At 49.5% G+C, this 11,960-nt stretch overlaps 1 protein-coding gene across 1 annotated transcript; it reads right to left on the reverse strand.

Annotated features, from left to right (window-relative positions):
- Positions 1–325: 325 nt before the first annotated feature.
- LOC121672497 (F-box only protein 16-like) lies at positions 326–11,441 on the reverse strand (the record flags this gene model as incomplete). Its single annotated transcript, XM_042045161.1, has 4 exons — positions 326–3,160; positions 3,556–3,720; positions 4,614–4,820; positions 11,397–11,441. Coding segments are annotated over 4 exons (627 nt in total), but the record flags the coding sequence as incomplete, so codon positions are not given.
- Between the last annotated feature and the right edge of the window lie 519 nt (positions 11,442–11,960).

Below are 11,960 nucleotides of genomic sequence, written 5' to 3' on the forward strand. Positions count from 1 at the left end.
ATGATCTTTAATGTCTCTCTCCACCCAGACGGCTCTGGAATTCCATGAACTCTGCCGTTTAAATGTCAAAATTTCACCCTGATACGATGAGCAGCAAAGTCCTCCTCTCCCTTTGGATCAGAAAACGACTGCAGAGCAAGGTCAAGCTCCGAGGAGATTTTAACCTGCCCAGGAGTTAGGAAAAACTTGTTTTTTGTGGATTACCTCTTAAATGCCGCAAAATTCAACCTGGGATTAGGCAGATTGATTTGGATTCAAGGTAGCAGCCAGCGACTCGTCTCACGCGTTGCTTTGATGGTGGCGTCAGGTATTCCTTTAATGTGATCCTGTTTATTCATGAGGAATTCTCCCCAGCTCCGGTTTTCCTCAGCACTCAAATGGGAAAAAATGGTTTGTGGGGTCAGGGATTTCCAGTCGAGGTGCTGGGCTTGAAGAATCTCTCCCCAGTCCTTTTCTCTCCACCACCCCTTTGAGTTTCTGCGAGTTCTGCCACGTTCTCTCCCACACGTTCACGTCCTGGAGGAAACCCTCATCGCCGTTCCTTCCCACGTGCACTCCGGCTGCAGCAAAACCCATTTCCTCTCCCAGATTCCCTTTGGCAAACCCTGGGAAATCGCTTCTATTGTTCCAGGATCTCGTTTTACACCGATTTCACTCCTCCTGACATCCATTTTACATGAGGGGCGGTTGTTTTGCCCTTGAGCTCCAGGAATGCGGCTCATCCAAAGGAGAACTGCACCTGACAGCGCCGGCGGGGTCGGAGATTTTTATCTTGGGATTCTGTTCTGCCTTCCAAGCTGAGCCCTGGTCAGGCAGGGTCTGCCTGCGTGGAGGTGGATCCTGCACAGCATTCCTGGGAGTCTCCAAACCATGGCTTGGTGTCCCAGAGGGACACCGGGACCATGGTGATGTTTTCCTGCCACCCCCACCAAAGCCTGAGGGACGCTCGAGGTGGTGTCTCCCTGCTCCAGGGATCCAACTGAAGAGCTGAATTCCCCATCCCTTGGCAGCTGTCTGGAAGTAAAGGGTGGAGAGCACAACCCAGAGCCTCAGTGGGAGGATTTTTGGGAAGGGACAGCAAAGTGTCCTTGGAAAAGAAGCACCAGAACATCATTGTGGGAGTGGGAGGCTGGATCAGCACCTGAAACGTGGCACCTGCGCTGCTGAATAATCACCACAGATGTGCCTGAGCACCAGCAATTACCTCCAGCTTAAGTGATATTAAAGGCAGATCCTCGATAAACAAGCAAATCTCACAGAATTCCTCTCCCTCCTCGCAATAATCCTCTGTAATTGTGGATAAATGGCAGATTTGCAGGAACGCTCGGCATTAAAAAGTTCTCCACAAATAGAGAGAGGCTGGGATCTCACTCAGGAGAGGCAAACGGGGAGGGTATTTATTATTGTTTCCTTATTTCAGGGGGATTGTTTCCACCTGGTTCTCAGCTGCATCCACAGCTCAGCGCTGGGACAGGCGACTTCTAAACCTTTCAGCCGAGGCTTGTCCCACTTTTTCATGGCACAGGAGAATCCTAAACCTCACAGAAACGGCACAAGAGAATCCTAAACCTCACAGAAACCTTCAAGAGCTGCCGTACAAAACCATTGAGCGCGGCTGGAAAATAACATCAGGACGTTCATTTGCAACGAGGAGGCATTCGGTGAAAATATTCAGCGAAAAGCCTCCAAGAACTCAACCCAAAAGTGGTGTTAGAGTTGGGAAAAACATCCCACAGAAAGAGGGTGAGGTGGAAACTGGGAAGCTCTTTGATGTAGTGCAACATCCAAGGACCAGGGGACGCGGATTAAAACGTGATTCATAAAAGGCTTTTTGCTCAGGCGCTTGGGAGCTCTGGGGAACAGCCCGGAGGAGCGCTGGGTCCGGCAGGGTTACTCACGTTGGGAAAGAGCTCTGAGAGCGCTTGGCCAAACAATCCCTGGCTGGGGTAATTCCTGAGCTGATTGTTCCCGGGCACAGGGATAAGCTTGGCTCTGCTGGATATTGACTTAAACACAGCCCAGGTGCTTTCGTTGTGGCTCTGTTGGTTCCCGAGGATTTTTGTTGGCACGGCGGAGAGGAATCTCCTGCTCCCGGCACGTTCGGAGTGGTGAGTCCGTGGATTCCCACAGGGACCAGGGAATGGTCAAGAGGATCCATGACCTGTTTGCCAGGCTTGGATTAATGACAGCGTCACCCTTTCCACATCAGCTGGGCTGAGGTGACCCCTGGGAAGTGTCAGAGGTGGCATTTCCAGGGATTCACACAAGAAAAGGGGGAACTCTTCCCGCAGGTCACTCCCACACCCCTCCTGAGCTTGTCAATGCACAGAAAATTCACCTTGGATCTAAGATTGGGAAAATCTCCGGTGCCAGAGGTGATGAAAGAAAACATGGGGCAGTTCTAACACAGATCCATGTGCAAAACTCTGCTTTGGGAGGGAAATGCCTTTCTTTAGCCAGTGGATAATCCTGGGAGCCCAGGAAGTGACGGATCCAGGCAGTGCAGACACAAATACCATTCATCACTTCCATGCTCCGACATCCTCGTACACCTGCCCTGCAATTCGATCATCCCGGCCTCCTCTCAGCCAGGAGATCCTCCCAGTGATAGAATTATATTCCATCACAATTAATTCATTCTTCCTGTGCCGTGCAAAACCCACACATTCCTCCCAGCCTGGCAGCTTTATTTAAAAACTCTCCAACAACCCCTTGTCCTAATCCCTCCCATTCCAGCTCTCTAACATCCCCCAGGAGTTCCGGCCTGACAAGTGGCGCTGAAAGGACACAAAGCAGCGCCAGCTGCAGCTACAACTGGACCAAAACCGATCCAAAAAAGGCCAAAAGAGCGGGAAACTGGCTTTGCAACCAGGCAGCTGGATGGGCAGAGTGAGCCTGAGGAGGACATGGAAAACCTTGTGCCACAGGGAAAGGAAAAGAGGTGAAGCTCTTACGCCTGCCTGGCCTGCTCGATGGGGTCGTAGTTGTCCAGGTAGTTGTACCGGATGGTGTCCGTGGGATGCCTGTCGGATGAACGCCAAGGAGGGAGCTCCTTTTTCCCCCTGGTTGTCCCACGTCCTGCCACAGAAAGTTTCCTCTCTGGGATGTTGCTTTTTACTGGTTGCACATCGATAACTATGAACTCGTCCTTGGAAGGAGTCTGATAAGAGATTAGAGCAAGGAAACAAGTTTGAGCCTATGATGAAAATTAGGTTGGTTTAAATTTAGGGTTAAAATAATTGGGAATTAACTCAAAATTGGTCTCTGCAGGCTCCATTATGGTGAGCGGACAGAAAGAGGCACCTTGGCAGTGCTTTTCATCACCCAGGTCCTACAATCCATATTCAAGCGAGCCGAGCTGCTGTTGAGATGGATCAGCTTCTCTCTGTCAGCTACAGAGAGTCTGTGGGGGACTTGGCTTTAATTTAAAGGGCTGAGCTTTGAATTCAGGGCAGGAGGATCCCAAAAAGATAAAGAGGCGGGGGGGCTGAGAGCCAGACCCGACCCCAGATTTGCCCCTGGGCACAGACGCCCGTGGAGGCGGCGGATCCGTACCTTGGGCCTGGTGACGCGCAGCTCCCTCACCATCTCGATGTAGTGCTTTTTCCAGACGCCCTGCTCGAAGGGGGTCGGGCAGAAGTTGATGAACCACCCGAAACGCAGGCACTTCAGCATCCACAGCTGATCCAGCTCCGACAGGTACTTCCAGTGCCAGCTCACCTGTGAATTCCCAGCCAGTTGGAAACCTTGGGGTTTAAAGCATCCAAGATTTCGGCTACGGATTTCTGGGCTGGGGAGGTAATTCCCACATGTGCGTAAACAATTCTTCTGCACTGTTAATGCTCCTCTTGAACCTTTGATCAAACCATTTAAACCTTTCAAGGCCTTCCTGGTGTGGGGCCCTTCTGTGATTCTAAGTAATTTTCTAACCTCTTTTCTTCCTGCCCGAGCATGGATAGTTTGAGTCGCATCCTCATGAAATGCTGGAGAAAGTTACTAAAGCAAGGCTTAGCCAAGCCGAGATTATGATATATTCTTAAATTACATGGAATATTACGTTAGTGCAGCAATAATGTCACTGATAGCTGAACTTATTAATTTAAAACTGCTGCAGGCAGCATCTCACAGCATTTTATGGCATGCAAACAGATTTTTGGAGTCTTAACCACTGTGCTGCAAAGCACATCTGTAATTTTCTGCTTCTCCACATCCAACACTTGATCCTCAGGCATTTTAAAGGATCTGTTTTCCTTGAAGGATCAAGTGTTGTTCTTTGCAAAAGCACAAGCCAGAATTTCTCAAAGAATTAAGGGCTCTGGTCACGGTGCAAGGTGTTTTAGAGGAATGTGATTTCCAGGAAGTACCAGGCTTCCTTTCTGGGAATAATCACTCTTGAAAATGCCACATTTAAAACGCTTTAGAACGGAGCATCTAAAATTACTCCTCACTTCTGTGAATCTTGGCCAATCTGGCTTAATTTAGGATCTGAGGAGCGAGCCTTTGGCATAGAAGATCTTTTGTCTTCACCAAAAATCAATGTTTTCCCTTTTTGTTTTTTTTTAAAGGACTTTAACCTGGTTTTCTGAACCCCGGGCAGGTGTTGGCTTTTTCACCTGTGCACATCGACAGAGGCTCCGTGGATCCAGGAAGGAAAAGATGTACAAGGACAGGACTCGAGGGAGCCTCGTGGTAAAATCGATGGCCTCGGTGGGGACTCGGGCCTGGAGCTGCTTGGCACAGAATTTCTGCTGGGACAGGGAGCAGCGTTCCAGCAGGTCCACCAGGATCCTCCTCCTCTGGCCATCTGTCCACTTGTCAAACTGGAAAAAAAAAAAAAAAAAATGGAGTTTCAGGTGCAGAAAAACCGGAGATTCAGCTTCTTAAAATAAAATGAGGCGAGGGAAAGTGCACAAGCAGCAGCTTCTGGTGACTCATTCGGAGGGAGCAGAGCGCTGGGAACAAATGGAGAGGCTACGTGAAAAGAAACTCTGGAGCCACGTAAGGATTCCTGATCCTCAGAGCATCCAGGATGGCCTAGGCCAGGACTCACTCATGCTCTTTGCTGCTGGGACCAGCTCCGAGAGGTGGCTTCCCTCACGGAAAGGAGGAGGCTCAGCTGCGTGGTTACAGGAGCAGGCCCCAAAGAGGAGCTCACTGCTGCTTCCTTCTCCCTCCTGACACTTTCCCCCGCCGCCGCGACCTCGGCGTGCCGCACAAGTTGTAAAGTATTTTTCCTCACAATCCCACTGCACAGGGGAGAAATCCCCGCTTTGAGCAGCGGAGCAGAGGGAAACCAAACGAGCTCGTGAGGGGAAAAATCTGCGGCGGTGGCGGCAGCAGCAGAGTCACAAAGGTTTTCCACAGCTTTTCCATGCTTCTGGCAGGTAACCTAGAGAGGAGGATTGAATCCGTGTGGGAGGAACCGAGCGCTCAGGTAACCGGGGATGGCTTTGCCACCGCGGCGTCGGCGCAGAGCTGAGTCAACAGGGTGGGAGTGACGGCGGCGCTGGCTGGGCTTTCACTCGTGGGGACATTGGCGATGGCAAGGGCCCTGTCAGCAGCCATCTCCTGCCAGGAGAACGGCCTCATCCCACAGTCGCTGCCCGCTGGCTCCAAACCTGCAGCCCAGCTGCCAGGAGCGAGGGAAAAGCCCCGGGATCGCGGTGGCTGCAGGCAGGAGCAGCAGGAATTGCCAGTGGGAACGGCAGGCAGCAGGGTGGGATGGTTGGAGAGGGATTTCCTGAGGGGGATGATGGGTTTTGCTTCATCCCGTACAAGAGTTTGCAGTGACAGGACAAGGGGAAGGGTTTTAAACTGAAAGAGGAAAGATTTAGGTGGGATATTGGGGAGAAATCCTTCCCTATGAGGGTGGGGAGGCCCTGGAGTAGAATTCCCAGAGAAGCTGTGGCTGCCCCTGGATCCCTGGAATGTCCCAGGCCAGGTTGGACGGGGCTTGGAGCAGCCTGGGATGGTGGAAGGTGTCCCTGCCCATGGCAGGGGGTGGAACGGGATGAGACTTAAGATCCCTTCCAACCCAACCTCTGGAATTCCATGAAACTCCTCCTCAGCACAGCAAGAGCAACCTTGACCCAAACTCACCTTCTTTTCAAAGGGAAAACTGAGCGCTTTGGGGAATTCCCCTCCTTGGGGAATGCTGCTTTTCCCAGTTTGTTTCCTTCTCAGGGCTGGCCATCCCCAACCACGCGCTCTGTTTGCTCACACTGTTGCCTGGAGCCACCTTTCCACAGCTCCCAGCTCGCTCTCTGCACGTCAGATCTGTGCACATTGTTGTCTGCATTTAACCTCAGGGACATCTAAGTCCTTCGTTAAACGTGACCTCCAAAAATTGAATAAAAATATTAAAATAAAATAAAAATATAAATATAAAAATATAAATAAAAATAAAAAATAAAAATAAAAATAAAAATAAATTAAAATTAAAATTAAAATATAAAAATAAAAATAAAAATAAAAAATAAAAATAAAAACAAAAACAAAATTAAAACCAAAACCAAAATATAAATATAAATATTTACTATAAAAATAGTAAGAAAAAAAATGTTCCTCCAGTGATGTTTTTATTATCATGGGTTAACTATTAAATAAATAGTTTAATGCCCAGTGTCTTTTCTTTTCCCTTTCAGACTAAAAATTCAGGATTTTTTTTCCTTGTCTTTCCTCCCCACCCCACGTCCATGCCCAAATGGAGGACTGGCAGAATAATAGTTCAAAATTCACTGTGCAATTCAAGGGAATTGAGAAGCATTTTCTCTCCTGATCATTTTGAAGAGCTCTTTCCTTATTGATTTATTTTCCCTTGGATGAATTCCAGTGCTGGAGAATAAACTCCAGGAAGAAAATGGCTCTTCTCCTCACAGACACCTCTGCAAGACCTTCAAGAAGGTTGGAATGAAGAAAGTGTGGAATTGGCATTCCTGAGATCCTGGAGAGACGAAAAGCCAAACAGAAAAAGCTCCCAGATGTCCCTCTCTGTTCAGACACAGTGAATTAAGGAATATTCCCTTTTTTTGATCCCTGTTCTTCATATAACTGTCACTTCTAATGATGCTTAGCAGGGTATTAAGGGAAAACTGAAGTAGGACTTGGGGATTTAGGGCTTAGAAACGTTCCCTGAGAATAAACTCAGACAAAGATGGACCAGAGGGGGACAGAGGAGGTTCTGCCTGTCCCCTTCTCACCCTCGGCTTGAAGTGAAAGGTTTTCCCTGTCACACGAAGGGGGAAAACTTCTGCTGCACGCGTTCCCCGTTGATGATCCCGGCCACATCCTCTGCTCGTTAAAGCAATCCCCAACCACCAACTTGCACAGATAAATTTCTCCCGAGCGAGCTCCGGAGACAAGGGAGTAACTGGCTTAGTCTCTTCCACATCAAGAGATTAAGTGAACTAGTCAAAACAAATCCAGCCTCACTTTCCAGCAGACACAAGAGTTGCTCCTTTTTAACCCTCTCCACCCCGCCATGGGTTTTCCAATGAGGGAATTCCTTCCAGCATCCCCAGCCTCCGTTTAAACTTCATTTAAACCAGTGCCACAGCACCGGGAGCACTGGGAACACCCAGCCCCTTCCCCACTGCACCCAGCAGCAGCCAAGGAGTTAAGCTGGCACAGGTTGTCTCTTTTCCAGCGTTAACAAGCGTGTCCCCATCCCACATTTGGCCGCTTCCTCCACAGATCCTCCCCTTGGATGCGATTACAGCAGCCCAACCAGTCGGACCGGATTCCCCTGGCTTCGCCTCCTCTCTCCCCACGGCTTTTCCCCTCTGTCTGGGCCTTCCCCGAAGCCCTGGCAAACAAAGTCTCCGCAGGGATTGTGTGACACCGGGCACAGCGCTCGGGCCCTGCCCTGGATCGCTTTGCGGTTCATCCATGAGTGCACACACACAAATAACGCAGCCTGACACCGAGAGAGAGCCCAGAGAGGCCCCTCTGCTGCAGGACACTCACTGCTGGTTTGACTGGTTCTGACTGGAGGGGGACACATCCCTCATCTCCAGCCCAGCATGTGGATCTGAGCTCCCAGGTTGGGATCCCTGTGCTCGGCAAAAGTAGGAATGCGTTCTCCAGCCGAGAAACAATTTCCCCCTCCCTTCCCCAGCCACCCTCTCCCAGTCCTGCTGAAAGGATTTGCTGGAGGCCCAGGAGCTGGGTGAGAAGGTGAGAAGCAGACGAGGCACCCGATATCTGTAAAACACCTTAATCCACCCAACCAAATCCCAAACTTCTCTGCTGCCAAGCACCTCCTTGTCAGTGATTAGGAACTCTCCCCCAGGATCTGTTTGGTTTCACTTTTCCCTCTGCAGTTACACAAAGAAATCTGACTCTTTACAGGAGAATCATGGAAAGATTGGGTTGGAAGGACCTTAAAGCTCATCCCATTCCACCCCGTGCCATGGGCAGGGACACCTTCCACCATCCCAGGGTGCTCCGAGCCCCATTTCCAAGAGGAGATTCCAGGAAGGGAAGGTGGCCTGGTCACAAGAATGAACCATTGCCCTGTCACCTGCCATGGGATCAGCTCCTGGATAAAGGCCAGGCTGGACAAGGCTTGGAGCAACCTGGGATAGCGGGAGGTGTCCCAGCCCGTGGCGAGGGGTTGGAATGAGATGAGCTTTAAGGTCCCTTCCAAGCCAAGTTTTTCTGCGATTCCCCTGTAAAATGTCGGGTTTGCTTGTTTAATGCGGAGGTAAAAGTGAAAGCTAGGCCGGGGACAAGCCTGCCACGGGAAGAGCAATTATTATCAGCAAATTTAGGGGCAGTGTTATTGTGCCCCACAAATGTGGTCCATGGGCACCATCCTGGAAGCGTGTCCCTCACCTGGGAGGGCTCAGTTCCCACACAGAGAGGTGACAGAAGGAAAAATGAGAGCTTAAATCAGAGAATCCCAGAATCACTGAGGTTGGAAAAGACCTCCGAGGTCATCGAGTCCAACCTGTGGCCGGCCCCCACCTTGTCCCCAGCCCAGAGCTCTGAGCGCCACCTCCAGCCCTTCCTTGGACACCTCCAGGGATGGGGATTCCAAACCTCCCTGGGCAGCCCCTGCCAAGGCCTGAGCACCCTTTCCATGGGGAAATTCCTCCTGATGTCCAGCCTGAACCTCCCCTGGCTCATCTTGAGGCCGTTTCCCCTTGTCCTGTCCTTTATTCCTTGGAAGCAAAGCCCAAATCCCACCTGGCTGCCCCCTCCTGTCAGGTGAGAAACTTTCAGGTGCGCAGAAACTGAAATTAAATCCCTTCAGGTCACCTCATTCCTTGTTTCTCAACACCCTGGGAGACATCAAAGATGCCCTGTGGCACCAGTGGGAAAAAATAACGAAATGAAAATGTAAAACCGCAGTCCCTGGATGCACGCAAATAAAATCAGGAAGAATTAAATAAACGATGAGCATCCCAAGTTTAATCTAATCTTTGTCTGGAAAACCAAATAAAGGAAAACTGCTGTGGCAGGGCCGCACGAGGCATTTCCTGTTTCTGCTTTTCCAGGATGTTCCTTCCATGCAAGAAGTTGGGGGATGCCGATCTGGTTCATCTCCTGCCACAAGGCAGGATCTGCTCTCCCCAAACCATTCCTGGCGCTGCTCGTCCAACCTCAAAAGGCTCCGGATTCCACCCCTAATCCCCAGGCAAGCGATTCCAGCAGGGAATTATCTCCAGCACTGGATTTTGCTCGTGTCTAAATCGTGTCTCCATAATTGCAACTCAAGCCCTGGATCTCCTGCCCTCTCCACAGGGATCAGATCGTTCCCTTCCTCTTTCCAACACCTTTTGTGTTTCGGTAGAAGGTGTTTTTACGCCTCTTCTCCATCTTCCCTACGGCACAGGGATTGTTTCCATGTTTTCTGGACCTGAGTCTGCTCTCACGTCTGACTCGTTCCCAGCTTTCCCAAAAGGCGGGGAGCAGGACCGGGAATGACGCTGCCTTTGGGATATTTCCCTTTATTGTAAGTCACTGTCAGCTTACGTGCAGTTTGTGATCCCCCCTCATTCCCAGGAATTTTTCCTGCAGAGCCGCTGCATCCTTGGGTTCTCTCAGATATGAAGTTTTTGTGTGTCAGTCTTTCCTGCAGCGTTTTTCCCTCGTCCTTATCTGACTGCAGACCTTTCCATCCTGATTTCTAACCCCCAACGTTCAGGAAACCCCTCCATTCCTGGCATCACCTGCAGATGGAATCATGGGATCACTAAGGCTGGGAAAAGCTCTCAGATCATCGAGTCCAACCATTAAATGAGGATTCGTTTTCCATTCCATCGTCTGGACGTTACTGAAAATGCTTAACAGCAGTTAGGACAGGCTTCAGCCTTCCAGGTTCAGAATAAATCCTTTACAACCACCCTGGACGTGATCCCAGCCATGGAATCCATCCTCCAGCTGCTCCATTTAGTCCATATTTCCTGAGAGCGCTCGGAGAAGGTCATGGGAACCAACATGGAAAATCCTGCCAGGAGCACTGGGATTTCTCCGTGTGGTTCCTCTCGCTCTCGGAGTGCTCCAGGCTCTCCACAACCCCAGGCTTGGAAGGGTGTTAAGAGCAGCTTTTGTGCTTTCTTTCCTTGGAATGCTGGATGGCAGGAGCACGAGGAGAATTAGCTCTGAAGGAGCCTTCTGAGAGCTGCTGATCCAGAGTCACGGGAAGGGGCGGAAATGTGACCTTCCGGAGATGATTCAGCACTTGGGAGAGTGTTTGGAGGAAAGCTTTTCCCAGATTTTGGCATTTTTATACATCCAGCAGTTTCCAAGAGATGGGTTTTATGTTTTCCACTTGCTGCCTGACCCATTAAAAGCTGGTTTTTTTGAGCAACAATCGCTCAATTATTTCATTTCCTTGGTGTCCCTGAAATTCCTTATCATCAAAACACAGCAAATGATGGAAAGCCTGTTTCCTATACGGACAAATAATCCTTAAAATCAAAATATTTGCCTGTAAAGACCAGTTCATATGGAAAAATAATTTCATGAGTGACTTACGAAGCATAAAGAATAAGCACCAGTTCCAACCCAAACCGATCTATGTGTGCACTTGGTAGATAAAATCTCATTTATTACAGATTTCAAAGAGCCTCCAGCAGGCCAGGGCAACATCTGAACATCCAACATCTCCTTTGAGGACTCCACAGACATTTCCCAGGGTTTTTCATCTCATTTCAGCTCATTCCAACCTTGGAATATGATTTCCCAGCTTCAAAACTTACGGAACGTGGGCACTGAGGGAATTTACGCCTTTGCTCTCCTCAAAAGCAGAGCAGTCACAGCTCACTTTCACATCAGGGAAGTGAATCCCTTTTTCCAAAGAGGAGAAGTTTGGCATTCCCGTGAGATAAACTCCCGATCACTTCCAAAATCTGTCTGCAGCAAATAGAGATTTAAAGAGAAAAATTTACCCATTTTCCGAGCAGGGCTCTTCTTTCTTCAAACACCTGTGAAACACACACACAAAAAGAAAATGGAATATTTCAGGAGGATTCGGTATGTGCTGAGAAAAATCCAGCTTGAAAAAACAATCCACAAAATATCAATGGAATCACTGAATGGATGGTCTTGGAAGAAAATCATGGAGATGCTTTAATCCCAACTCCCTGATAGGATCAGCTAAAGGGGTAGCTCAGACACGTCCGTGAGTTTTAAGTATTTTATTGGATGGAAAGTCCAGAACCTTCTGAAACATCAGGCTCCCCAATTCCTTAATCGTCCCTGAGGCCCTGTGCTGGATTTATCCCAGTAAATCCATGTATTTCTTGCACTGAGGAGCCCAGAGATGGGCCCAGCATTCCAGAGCTTTCCCGTGGAGAGGGAAAGAATCCACATCCCTCATCCTGCCACCTACACTCTTCCCTTGTTGATTGTTCCTTGGTGATCCTGTCAGGGATTTTATCATCCCCGCACTCCTGAAACCTCCTGGATTCGATGCCCCTGGATCCCTGGAAGTGCCCAAGGCCAGGTTGGAT

The sequence above is a fragment of the Corvus kubaryi genome, unplaced genomic scaffold, assembly GCF_017639235.1.
Source record: "Corvus kubaryi isolate FWS band 111438036 unplaced genomic scaffold, C.kubaryi_AGA036_p1.0 62607, whole genome shotgun sequence".
NCBI lineage: Eukaryota > Metazoa > Chordata > Aves > Passeriformes > Corvidae > Corvus > Corvus kubaryi.